Source organism: Bos mutus, chromosome 19, assembly GCF_027580195.1.
Source record: "Bos mutus isolate GX-2022 chromosome 19, NWIPB_WYAK_1.1, whole genome shotgun sequence".
Classification (NCBI taxonomy): Eukaryota; Metazoa; Chordata; class Mammalia; order Artiodactyla; family Bovidae; genus Bos; species Bos mutus.
The window spans coordinates 53,674,683-53,687,993 of NC_091635.1; the positions used below are offsets into that span (position 1 = coordinate 53,674,683).

The window sequence follows — 13,311 nt, forward strand, 5'->3', positions numbered from 1 at the left end:
ACACCTGCCTCTGCCCATCGTTAGGCTGAGAAAGAACAGTGACGTCCCACCCATTAGATGCTCTATATTCTGCACAGACAGTAGCTACTAGCCTGCTGAGTAAATGAAATGTGGTTAGTGTGGCTGATGAACTGAATTTTCATTTTACTTAATTAAAATTTTAGAAGCTTCACGTGGCTGGTTTGATTGATTGTACTGGACGGATGGATGCTAGAAAGAGGAAGTATGGCAGTTACGACTCAGGCTACCTGGGTCCCAATTCGAGCCCTGACCTTTGCTGGTGGTGACCCCCTTGAACAGGGTTTCTACATCTCCAGGCTTCAGGGGAAATCCTGGGGAGGTGCAGACTGTGCCCAGCTTCCCGGCCTGGGATGCCTTATATCCTGCTCGGACAGGCCCATGGCCACTGGAGCTGCCACCTGCAGATGAGCAGGGGTGGGGGGTCCCCCTCGGGGCAGCCGGGGACTCCTGCTGAGGGCCCTGCCCTGGTGGGGGACCACCCTGCCAGGGGGACAGGCTTGTGGGGAAGCCCCCCCCACTCACTCCCGCTACGTGAACCTCTGCTCTTGGGTCTACTGTTTGCCTCCACCTTCCCCTTCCAATCAGACCCAGGGACCATCTAGCCCAAGTCCCTCATTTACAGAAGACAAAAGGGAGGCCCTGAGACCCTGGATGACCTGCCTGTGGTCTTGGGCAGCCAGGACAAGGGCTTCTGTGGCTGGGTGAGGACCTGTCCCCTGGAGGGCACGGCTCCCAGGGTCCCAGTGCCTCCTTACCTCCCCCATCACAGCCCTCCCCTTCGGAAGCTCAGCCCGAGCATAGGTGGGACTGAAGCCCTCGCCCACCATGAGCCCCCATCTCCACTGCCTTTAGAACGCCACCCCCGCCAGGGCCACATCCCACCCCGCTGGCCTCCCTGCAGCTCAGGCCTCCGGGTCTGGCAGGATGACCAACCAGGAGTGGAGGTCCAGCTCTCTAGAACCTCCTCCCACAGTACAGAACCTAAGGCGAAAGAACTCTGCTCCTAACATCTTCTCTAGAACTCCAGCTGTCCTTAGGACACAAACACCCCAAGCACCCCAACACATTCTTGCTGTTCTCCAGGTCTGAGAAAGGCTGGCTGGCCCCCTCTAGGGAGAAGCAAGCCGCATAAAACATCGCTTCCTTCAGCAGTGCTCTCCATCCCTACAGGGTCCTTGGCCCCCCAGGTGAGGGTTCCAGGCCTCCCTAGCTACATGTGAGCTGGGCAGCCTGGGCATGTGAGTGGGCAACACCAGGGGCTCTGCCTTGAGTCTCTGATGCCCACACAGAGGGGAAGGAGACTCTAACCACCCCTCCCCCCACCCCCCACCCCTCAGGATGGAGAAGGGATCCAAACCCAAGAGCACACCCGACACACATGTCAGAAGGACATCAGAGCTGGAGGAGGGGAGGGCGAAGGACGATGGGGTCCAGACAGCAAGGCACGTGGGTGCTGGCAGCCAGAGGGCTGCAGAAAACCTTGGGCCCAGAGTTCAGTCACTTCCCCAGGGAGAGAGAACTAGGAAGGTGCTCCAGAAAAGGGAGGGGGAACGGACAGAGGGCTCCTGATCAATACTCCCCTGCCCCCCCACAAGTCATTTTCTGTGACCCGGCACCCATGAAACACTTCAGTTAATCAGAAACTGCATTCTGACCCAGTTAGATCTGTAGGCTGGTCTGTGAATGGACTTAAGTATGAGCTGCTTCTCCTTAGGGCCCCCCCCACCCACCCAATGCAGTCCACCTCCCATGTCCCTAAAGCCCCAGGAGACAAAGCCACTCACCTGGGAACTGATAGCCATAGCTAGGAGCAAATCCGGGGTAGCCGCGGCCATAGGTTGCCACAAAGTTGGGGTAGCCTTGAACACAGAGAGAAAGACCATGTCAGTGAGTGCAGCCGCCTCGGGTGGGAGAAGCTGGAGGGGGGTGGGAGTGAGAAACAGCGTGAGTTATTTTCCTCCACAAAGTGACTGTCTCCAGTCGGGGGTCTTTACCCAGGGCCTGGGTCACCACTCGCCCACGGCTGGGGCACCACCGTCAGCCTGCTGGGGACTAGTCCCTATTTGGGCAGCTGCTACTGCTGCCAAGTTGCTTCAGTCGTGTCCAACTCTGTGTGACCCCACAGACGGCAGCCCACCAGACTCCGCCGTCCCTGGGATTCTCCAGGCAAGAACACTGGAGTGGGTTGCCATTTCCTTCTCCAGTACATAAAAGTGAAAAGTGAAAGGGAAGTTGCTCAGTCATGTCCCACTCTTCGTGTCCCCATGGATTGTAGTCTACCAGGCTTCTTTGTCAATGGGATTTTCCAGGCAAAAGTAGTGGAGTGGGTTGCCATTGCCTTCTCCGTCTAAAACAGTATACATTCAGTATGAGTCCTCAGGTGAGCTTTTAAATGAGAAGACTTTGTATAAATTTTTGTGCAGCCCAGGTAATCGCAGTAGTGGATGTGCCGTTTCTCCAAATCGGAGTTACTCCTTCTATTGTATCTGACAGGCTGGATGTTTTGTGAAGTAACTGGCAGGGTGGCAGGTAAATTTGGATTATGAATTGCCAGCAGCACAGGATGGAGGTGGGGTTAAATTCTGAAGCATCTCTGCTTGTCTGTCTGGATTTCCAGGCTCTGAGCTTGGTGGTGACGGGGGCGGGGGTGAGGTAAGTGGCCTGCTGGAGAAGAAACTGACTTGGCATGGTGTATGTGCAAGGGGGCATACTCTGGAATTCCTTCATGGAGGTTGGAGGGACGGCGCAGGTGTGAGCATTAAGGCCTGCCATGGCGGCCGAAACGGAAACGTTAAGAGTGTCCATTACTGCTATCTGCTTGGTAGAACTGGGCATATCTAGATCCGGTGTATTCAGGAGCTGGTACAGATGGCCCTGCTGGAGAGGGACAGAAAGATGAAGGTCTGGTGTAGGAAGTTCTTGCTTGATGAAAATATTCATCACCTCTGGAGCTGCGGTCTGGTGGGAGCTGAATATGCTGGTGAACTCGGGGAGGGCCTGGGTTGGGGCCGCAGGAGGGGCTGTCATCTCACTCTGGTGGCTGAAAATGGTAACAGGTTCTGTCTTGATGTGTGTTACACACGGTCTCTGGGATTTGTAGAGGCCAGATCTCAGGTGAGTGATGTCAGGGAGGAAGACGTTCATGTTGATACTGTAAGGCAACCCTTCACTGTCAGTGAAGAACTGGGCACCGTTCTCTGGGACTGAGGCACTGTCTCGTCTATACTTTTTATGTTCTCGAATTACAGAAACTGGAGGAAGCTAGGTGTCAGGTACTTCTCCATTTCACATCTTGTCTGGACCAGCTCCTTGGCTGGCAGCCGCGGTCCTGTGGCGGGCGGCGGAGCTGGCTGCGCCTGCGGGTGGTGGTTCGGCTGCTTCAGCTAGTCGCTGGGGAAGACGGCCGCGTCGCGGGCCGGGTTCGCAGCGCCCAGCAAGGGCTTGAGCTGCGCGAACACCGGCTCGTCCTGCGGGGCCGGCGGCTGGGGCACGGGTCCCTGGCGGGCGCTCATGGTCAGCACGTGCGTAACCATGGGCACTCGTGGGTGGGGCGGGGGCGGTTCCGGGCGCGGGGCGCGAGTCGAGCGCGCTTCCTACATCGCCCACGCTGCTCAGGTCCGCGAGCTTGGCTTCGGACGGACCTCTCAACTCACAAGCAGGCGCGGTTTTCAAAGGCGCGCAAGAAAAGCCAAACTCTTCCGCTCCGCCACGCGTAAACGCCGACGTCCACCCGAGGACCACTTTCTCCCGCCCCGCCCCACCACGCTCCCTAGATCCCCGGAGTCCGCTCCGCCACTGCCTGTCTCCGGGAGCGAGCTGCTAGCGCGCGTACCTGCCCCGCGACCCCTAAAGCCCACACACTTTCTTGAACCTGCAGAGTAAATGCCATGCGTTAGCCCCAGACCCTGGGCCCGCTACTGGTGCTGACATTTGCAGAGCTTACCCTGAATATACTTTACCTTAAAGCTATTGACAGTAGGAGATTAAAGTTCTTGTAATGCCTCCTTCTGAGGCGGCAGCACCAGCACCATGGACAGAGCATAACTGACGGGGGTGGGGTTTACAGTCTGGGGGCAAACTCAGGGTTGACCCCGTGCTTCTGGAAAAACAGTGGGCCCAGTGAGACACGGCCCGGGAGACGCGGGGACCAGGCCGTGTCAGGCAGGGAGACGCCACCGCGTCTTCCCAAGGCACTGGGAGAACGGGGAGCTCCCGGCTGTAAACATGGACCACGAGCATCAACGCAAAGTCTCGCCGGCATTTCCCAGCAAGCATGGTCCTTCCAGGCGCCATCTCAGTGGGTACCCCGGGGGTGGTGGCTAACTGAGGGGTGCCTGTGGAAATTGCTGCTGGGCTGTGCGTGGGGTGCAGTGGTAACCATTGGCAAGTTCTGGGGCTCATGCAGTCTTTGGTCTGTTACCAGCCCCTTCAGCTCCCTACCCTTCACTGTGCCCCTCTCCACGTCCTAGCCTCTCGATTCAGGATACAAAGAAGGCTGGGGGTAACCCTGAACGTCAGACAACCATGGCTACCCTATTCCAGCCAGCCAGGTCCCTCCATCTCCCTCTGCTCATGTAGAATTTCAGTCCCTTCACGCTCTTAAAATACCACCCTGGTCACCCTCCCACCGAGTCTACGATGACCACCACCACCACCACCTGCCCGACTTGTGTTCTGGCCTCTGAGCCAGACATCTGTGGTTGTTTTTGGCTGCTTGGCACTTGAAACCTCTCTCTGTGTTTGAGTCTCGAAAGGCCTCCCTCCTGCTCCTGCTGAGCCTGGCTGCTGGGACAGACCGTGAACCTGGGCTGGGCCAGTGGAAGTCTGCCCCAGGGGCCAGGAGGGCAGAGAAGGAGGGCAGTTCAGAATCTGTTCTGGAGTCAGCAGCACACAGAGCCCAGGGTCCACTAATACCAACAGCTGCCCCCTGACCACATCATTCTTCAGCTGTCCCTTGGTTGGACTGTGGCTGACCGCCTAGCTCCTCAGTTCCTTCCTGTCCCCCAGCCTTCCTGGCAGTTCTGTGCATTGCCCAAGCCCCTTCCAATAATCTCCTTTACTGCTGACAGCAGTCAGAGTTATTTCTGTTGCTTTGTCACCAAAATGCTGGTAGAAAGCTGCTCTGATGGGTGGGTTTAGGACAGTCTCCACTCCCTCCAGCCATAAGGATGATAGTGACAGGTTTCCACATGTATCCCCGTGGCTCCAAACAGCAACGTAAATACCCTAGACAGGATCTGGGGGGACATCATCTGCCTTTAAGGTGGCTTCTCACAAGTTACAAGCATTTTCTGACCCTGTAGGTGATGGCTGAAGACCAGGACCATTCATGAAATTCCAGCTTGGGAGCCTCAACATGAGTTAGGGTTGGCAGGTCTTCCTGCTGCCTGCTCTGAGTGCTTTTATGCCTCATGTGTGCATGCTAAGTCGCTTCAGTCGTCTCCAACTCTTTGCAACCCAGTGGACTATAGCCTGCCAGGCTCCTCTGTCCATGGGATTCTCCAGACAAGAATACCCGAGTGGGTTGCCATGCCGTCCTCCAGGGGATCTTCTTGACCCAGGGATCGCACTTGCATCTCCTGCATTACAGGTGGATTCTTTACCGCCGAGCCACCGGGGAAGCCCCTCGGAGGTTCAGAAGTGGGCCTCACCCTTCCTCATTTCTCTGCTTATTGGAGTCACAGCTTCTGCCTTGACCAGAGGATCTGTCAAGAGCCGGGACAGAAGCTTACTGGACTGCACATCAGGAGGTGGGTTCTTCAGCCCTGCCTCTGGCCCAGGGCCATGCCATGGGGGGTGACCCCCTTTCCTTGGGGTGACTGAGTCGTGCCATCTGTAGGGACCTTTGCAGGTCCCCTGCAGTGCTAATTCTCACCAGAGACCCCAATTCTCAACAGAAACCAGTGGTGGCTCCTTTCCTTTGCTTTGGCCAGAGCCTTTCTAAATCTGCCATCGCAACTCATTGGCCAATCGATCAAAACCTGTTTACACCCCAAAAGGGTCTTATTGCTTGCTCTTTCCCCATGAGGTTTTTCTCCCAGCACCTGGTTCCTGGTTGGCAGCCGGCTGCCCAGACCAGCCAGGGTGACCTGGCAGCTTTACCCTGACTACAGAGGAACAGACCCCAGTGAGTCCACTGAGCTCTGGCACCCGACGGGCAAAGGGTGACAGAGATGGGGACTTGGGTGCCTCAAGTGGACACACACACACTGGCTCCTTCCTTGGTATCTATTTCATGGGTGGTCTGCCCAAGTCTCCTCCAAATTAATCACCTGCTATCAAATCAGATCATTCAGCACTAGATTTCTTACCATTATTTCAACAATATTGATAAGTGGATTATATGCAAACAGCCAAATCACCACTGCTGAGGGGTTTTCCTAGTGAAAAATGGCTCCTCTGCCTCTAACTTTAGCACTGGGGTCTTACATATTTCAGTGTTAACATGATGGCAAATTACAAGCCTATGTGTCACCGCTGAGACTCCCTCAGGGTAGGTGGGGTGGAGGGTGGTGAACGCCCAGTCCCCCCCAGATTCGGGTCACCAGTACAATGCCGTTGTGTCTGCTTTCTCCCTGGCACAGAAAGGACGAAAAATGGTCAAGTTCACCCCAATCTGGGGCCTCACCCCAATCTTCCCGGACATGTCAAAATTGTCTTCTATACAACAAAGATGAGAATTTGGCATCTGCCTGAGTGGGGGATCTTATCTCCACCCCCCATCGCTGAACATCCTCTGGGTCAAGCAGATGAAATCATAAATTTATAATACAACATTACTTCAATTTTCCTCTTCATTTACTTCTGTGCAGCCCAGCTCTGCTCCAGCGGCTCACAGCCCCGGCCACACGGGGGAAATTGGCTGGCTGCATATCAATAGCACATTACAGCAGCCCCATGCAGACGCTCCATCAAGCCACATTACGGTGAGATGACCCAGCCACCACTTCCATTAGGAGCCAGGCCCCGCCCGCACTGGCCACCGCACAATTTATTTGCTCCAGTACTCTGGATGCCTGATCAATCCCACAGTAATTATCTCTTGTCACTAAAGAAAAAAACCAAACCTTCTGCCTGGATGACCACCTCTCGTGCAGACGGGCTTTCCATTGTGTGTGTGGGTGGGGGAATCAGAAATCAACAAGAGATTTTGAATTTGCCATTCCGATCATTTGGGTGATGCTGGAAAAATTCTCAGAATTGTGGCTCTAGATATTTGCTCCAACCCTAAAAGATGTCTGTGTTTTAGATGGGCGCATGACGAATTCTCTTCCGGGCTCTGTGACTCAGCTAACTGAGTCATGGAAAACTGCTCCACCGAGGTACCCGACTTGAAAGAGACAAGAGACAAGGGCTGTTTATCCAGGGAGCTGCCAGTGAGGGACAGTCTGCTGGCGGTGTGCACACTGTTGCCTCGGGCACCAGGGCGGATCCATGAGGTCTGCATAGAGATGCGATACCAAGTGCCAAGAGCTCCTCCCAGGCCACTGTCTACAAGGACCTGGGCCAATGTAATCACCTGGAGTTGCAGAGGCTCCTCCAGACTTGTGCTAGCCCATTAAAATTTAATCTAATTTAAACTATATTAAAAAAAAGTCAGATGTCTTCCTGGTGGCTCAGACGGTAAAGCGTCTGCCTACAATGTGGGAGGACCAGGGTTCGATCCCTGGGTCAGGAAGATCTCCTGGAGAAGGAATGGCAACCCACTCCAGTATTCTTGCCTGGAAAATTCCATGGACAGAGGAGCCTGGTAGGCTACAGTCCATGGGGTCGCAAAGAGTCGGACACGACTGAGCGACTTCAATGTCAATGTCAAAAAAAGTCAAGTTCTTCAGACCCACCTTAAATACACAATAAGCACATGTAGCTACCATCTCGGGCAGTGCAGATACAGAGTTTTTCCACCATCGTGGAAAGTTCTGTGCACTGTGCTGCTCTAGAAGGAAAATGATGAGCTGAACTTTGAGTTTCCTCTGTTTACCAGAAAACAGCTGAACAAATGGAGACCTCCTTTTGGGTATGACCTCAACAGATATTTGGGGAAAGACAAATCCCAGTTGAAATTACAAATGAGTCTAGGCATGCGGCTGTATGTTCCAGCCAATCTCCTTTTGATTAGTGAATGCCAGCAGATTACAGCTCCTTGCCCCTTCCAGACCAAAAAAAAAAATTATTTTGGCTTTCATTTCTGAGGGGCTTAATGTCGGGGGGCACTGGGTCAGGATTTCACAGTGTTGGTGAGAATGTCCCTGGCTTTCTGGAGCCGGTCAACACTCTGTCTCCACTTCTGGGCCCGTGAGGCGAAGCTTTTTTACAAAGCCTCAGCAATGAGGTATTTCTCTACTACTAGTATCAAACATGTTACATAGTGTGTGCCCAGCGAGGTCAAGATAGAAGAGATAGGATTATGTGTCTGAAGGCAGAGAAGGCCAAGAGGAATCAGATATAGCAACAATAATCATGTTTGCTTTTACTGAGTCTACCTTCATTTGAGAAAAACCAGAGATTCTAATGCGCTGGGTGGGCAAGGCAGAGAACAAAGTCTGAGGGCTGCAAAAATACCTTTCCTAGGGGTGTTGCTTGATTTTGGTTTTGGCTGTCTCAAAGGCAGGGAACGATGACTCCTTCTCTGCTACACTTTCTTCAAGGAGTTCCCATTGGGCTGATTATTCCAATGATTCTGTTAAAGGCTATGAAAACCAAAAACCAAAGCAACTGTAGGTTTCTTCCCAAGAAGGCTGGCTGGCACATCAAGAGAGATCAAGAAAGAGTAACTGCGCAACGATATCCTCATCAGTCTCCCTCTGATGAGACCTCCCAAAGTACGGAGAAAATCTTAAAGGGCATTTAAAAATTAGTTCCATGGTTTCCAAGTCATTTATAGATGAGGGTGTCTGCTGTCTCACTAGAATGTCATCTCCTGATACCAGAGACTTCTTTCTCTGCTGCCACCTCAGACTCTAGAGGTACTCAACAGATACTTGTTGAGTGAGTGGATTTAAAAGCTTTAGCGGTTTATAGTCTCAATTCTAAAAATCTCTACCAGTGTTACATAATTTTCTATCCTTTCAACAACAAAAATTTTAATCACAGGAACCTCATCTCCTTAACGAACTTAAATGGAAGTGTTTCTGTGTGAGCCCAGCTCATTAACCAAATTGGTGGTGGTGGTGATGATGGTGATTCTAAGACTGATACGGAGACCAATGCACCGTGGAGCTGGGGACCCAGGTGACTGACGGGGTCAGGTCAGGCCATCCTGCCAAAGGATTAGACTCCGGTGATGCCATCCCTTTAGAGGGAAAAAGCAAGTCACAGTGCAGCAGATGGCATCTTCCTCGCCCAAGAGTCCAGGGACTCGGGGTGCCCAGCTGGACCTGCAGGCGAAATGCAGTGCAGTCCTGGGAAGATCCTGGAGAGCACATCAGAGAAGGCCTGGTGGAGACCCCAGCCCGGCTCAGGGTGGGGGGCAACAGGTTGACCAGACTGTAGACTGTGGGCTTGTTTCCTGGGTGCTGGTCTGATTCCCACCTCTGCTGAGCTGGTTCCTGACTGGGGGCACACGTGGGGACCTCTCAGGATGCCCCATCTCGGCAGGCATCCGGACGGCCTCAACACAGTAGCTGGGGGATTCAGGAGAGCCAGGGGCGAGGAGGCTTGGAGTCCAATGCATGGATCTCCTTGGGAGGCAGAAATTCAAAGACAATCCAACTCCTCTGACTGGGGGTCTGATCCGAGGATGAGGGTGCAGGAGCCAGGGCACAAGTCACACACAGAGGCAGGTCGAGCAATGCTCTTGGTCACTGGCAGGAAGGGGTCCCAAGTGGAGGGCGTCAGGCAGCTACGCGGATGGTAATTTGCCCAGGGCTCCCAGTATGTTACTAATAACTGCTCCCAGATTGAGTATATATTACTGTGTTTTGTTGATTGGAAGACACATTTCTTTTGTTTCAAACATCTTAATATCCCAAAAGTGGTCATCATCTCTCAATGAGGTTTGGTTAAGCATAAATTCTTTCTTTCTAAATAGTACACGATGTGTATCCTTGAATTTGATGAAACACAGCACTGGCTGAGCACGGTATGGTTTCATTTATTCTCAACACCCCCTGAAGTGTGGGCTCCCACCTCCCGACGGAGGGGTAACTGCAGGGCGGCGGGGCTGTCCCTCCCCATGTCACACACTGACCAGGAGAGAAGCCTACATCCCCGGATTTCAGAGTCCCGAGCCTTTCTTGAGGGTCCACACAGCCTCCCACGGTGGATGCTGAACCCACACCAGCAGTTCAGCTCAGAGAGCTCTCTGCCTGCTTGGTGGAGGAGGCAAGCCTCTGAGATCCGAGGGGGCCTGGCCGGGGCATGGGGCATTCCCTGGTGGGAGCCTCGACCAGAGCCATGCGGGCAGAAGGCCAGCCCTTAAGCAGCAAGGGTGGGGGTGATGGGGTGAGCTGGGGGCGGGATGCCTCAAGAACCAACAGACTCACCCACAAGGACATCTGAAACTAACCATCACTACCTCTTCACTGCAGCTCAGAGAAGTCACAATTTGGAACGTGAGAGGACACAGTTGGGGCAGATGAGCAAACACTTGGCATTTATCACGTTCCCACCCCTCAGCGAGCAGGAGCTAATCGGACTGTGTCTAGAGAAGCACGGCCCACTCGGGTCTGCCCCCCACCAGCTGCAGCCAAGGCCACTGGGCCCATCACCTCTCCCCACACACACTACCTGGACCTGCCCCACCAGCAGACTTGCTGGCCCTTGGGGTTCCACGCTAGGACCCTCACATCCCAGCTACTCGGTCCGCATTGCCCTCGGCTTGTTCATGCCTCGCATCCTAGCTGAGAGGCCACCTCTGCACGGGAGGTGTTTCCGGATTCCTGCGACTGGCTTCCGTTTGTCATCACATGCCTGTGAAGCGCCTCACGACTCGATCACGAGTAATCCCACACCTGTGTGGTGCACTGATAAATGTCACCTCTCTCTGCTCCGTGAGGGCAGGGCCCACAGCTGCCTTGTTAAGTTCTGCTGCCCTGGGTGGGCCCTGGGCCAGGCAGGCAGAGGGCCTCCAGGACTGCTTGCTGTTGAATGCCTCCTGCAGCCAGCGAGGCCCCTGCCTGGGCGCCCGTTAGGAAACCTCTGGTCTCTGGAACCCTGAGACCTTGCTTGGCATCTGGGGAGGGCACAACTGAGCCGCACTTAGCTCTTCGTCAGCTGATGTGAATGAGTTTACTTCTTTCCACACCTCTGCCTCCCCAGGAAGAAAACCAGCTTACTCTTCCAGCATATAAAGGGTACTCAGGGAGAGGCAGAAAGGTGGGGGCACTGCCTGAAGATCTGGACCCCAAAACTCTCCCCATTTGATGCCCTAGAGCCTTTATAGTCAACAATTAAAACTTCAAGAATCTGAAAGCCAGCAGGTGGTAATGGGCTCAACTCTTTTTTAAGATTTGATTTTAAAGTTCAAAGCAATTAATCCATTTGGGGTTTCTTTTGGTTTACAACATAAAGTAAAGGCCATATAAAAATTATCTTTTACAGCAAGAGCTACATGAATGTCTTGTAGTCAACCAGGAAATAATTATCACCAATTTTTAAAAAATTTAATTTCTTTATAGTAATTAAACTTGTACATAGAAATACATTTAGAAATACATTTTTCTACCGAGTTTAGGCTCTTTTTAATTATCTTTTTATACTATGTTCTGATATATGATCAAACTTCCTTTTTTTTTTTTTTTTTTATTTTCCTGAGGAGGCACTATTTTAATTATTTGCCCATGATTCCGTTTTATACTATGTTCTGATATATGATCAAACTCTTTTTTTCTCATTTCTCTTTAAAAATTTTTTTCTTATTTATAGTCATGTGTTTCAACTTCCACATAAGTGTTAGAACCATTTGGCCAACTTTTAAAGAATTACAATAGGAACTTTCCCTGAAACTCTGTTAAAGTGAAAAGTTAATTTAAGAATTAGCATCTCAGCCATTTTGAGAATTCTCATTCCACTTTTTAAAGTTCCACAAAATAACTTTACGTGCTTCTGTTATTTCCACAGACAAATAGATACAATTATTTTTAAGAATTTATAAAGCCAAGAAAAGTTTTATAAATTTAAAACTGAGCGAGGAGTGATTCAAACACCAGCAAATCTGAAAATACACAAAGAGCTTATCAAACAATATAGAAGAGAGACTCTTAGCCAAACCAAATGAAACCCATTAAAACTAGACAGGCTGTGTGCCTGAATGGAATTTCACCATTAACTACCATTCATCCCATTTAATTAGTATTTTCCCAACACACAATAACCTGCCCTAAAATACCGTTCTCTCGCCTTGAAATTTCTAATTATTGTTGCGAACCACACCATTACGCTTCTCCACTGCTTTCTCCATCTTTCATGCCATTTAAGTGGCAAGATTTTCAATTATCTACAGAGGATGGACAGCGATACCTTTAAGGAAGGGGCATAATGTGCAACTCAATTTCTCTAAAGGCCAGGAGAGATCATTTTTCGTCAGAACAAACACACTTGTCTTTCATCTTTTTTTTTTTTGCAAATAAAGAATAAAACAGGTTATTTAAGACATCCATTTAAATGCAAATTTTGATATCCCAAGAGAAAAATGTTAATCATTTAAACAGACAGGATTATTTCCCACCCATGCCATATCCCCTCCTCTTCCAAGTTAGAGACAATGCAGCCTCAGCCCACATAAGTTTAAGTCAGGCAGGAGTCCTTAGGTGTTTAAGAGCTCCATGTCAGTAGTGAAGCCTGAGGCAAAGAAAGTAACTTTTCCTCCTTTTGAAAAAGGGAATGGAAAGGGGAAAGAATAATATCAAGTATCTCCGATGAGTCAGGCATCTATATATTTCTGCTAATTTGGTGGTCTCAACTGTCTTGCAAGAGGGATTACCATCCTCATAGATAGATGGGGAAGCTGATGCTTGGACAGATGAAGCAGCTTGCCCAGCTGGAGGGTGACCCGGTTCCCAGGCCCTGGCCCAGACTCACCCAGCATCCCCATGCCAAGCATGAAAGCGTCCATGGTGTAAGGCAGTCCCCGGGCCCGGCCTCTCGTCCCAGGTGGGAACATGACTTCCTTCGGCTGAGCTTTCTTACATTCTACCTGTTAAACAAAAAAGTGAACAAATGAGATGCAAATGAATTCCATGTAAATGTCAAATGCAGAACTGATCTGGTTACCAGCTAAGTTATTTTTAGCCTTGCTCCTTACTCACTGTAAAAATAGCCATGCCGAGTAAATGGCCTGCAAAACAAATA

The 13,311-nt window shown here is 51.4% G+C and overlaps 1 protein-coding gene and 1 pseudogene across 10 annotated transcripts in view; both read right to left on the bottom strand.

The window, feature by feature from the left end:
- The window catches only part of MSI2 (musashi RNA binding protein 2), a 403,990-nt gene that overhangs the window by 42,796 nt on the left and 347,883 nt on the right, over positions 1 to 13,311 (bottom strand). For all 10 annotated transcript variants that reach the window (XR_011461308.1, XM_070357270.1, XM_070357268.1 and 7 more), the window contains 2 exons: positions 13,042 to 13,156; positions 1,806 to 1,880 (listed from right to left, as the gene is read on the bottom strand). Coding sequence is in view for 9 of the 10 variants with exons in the window: in XM_070357270.1 (XP_070213371.1) it covers positions 1,806 to 1,880; positions 13,042 to 13,156 (190 nt within the window). In the remaining variant the exon portion in view is untranslated. The remainder of the gene's footprint in view (positions 1 to 1,805; positions 1,881 to 13,041; positions 13,157 to 13,311) is intronic.
- LOC138983938 (Krueppel-like factor 5 pseudogene) lies at positions 1,890 to 11,664 on the bottom strand (annotated as a pseudogene).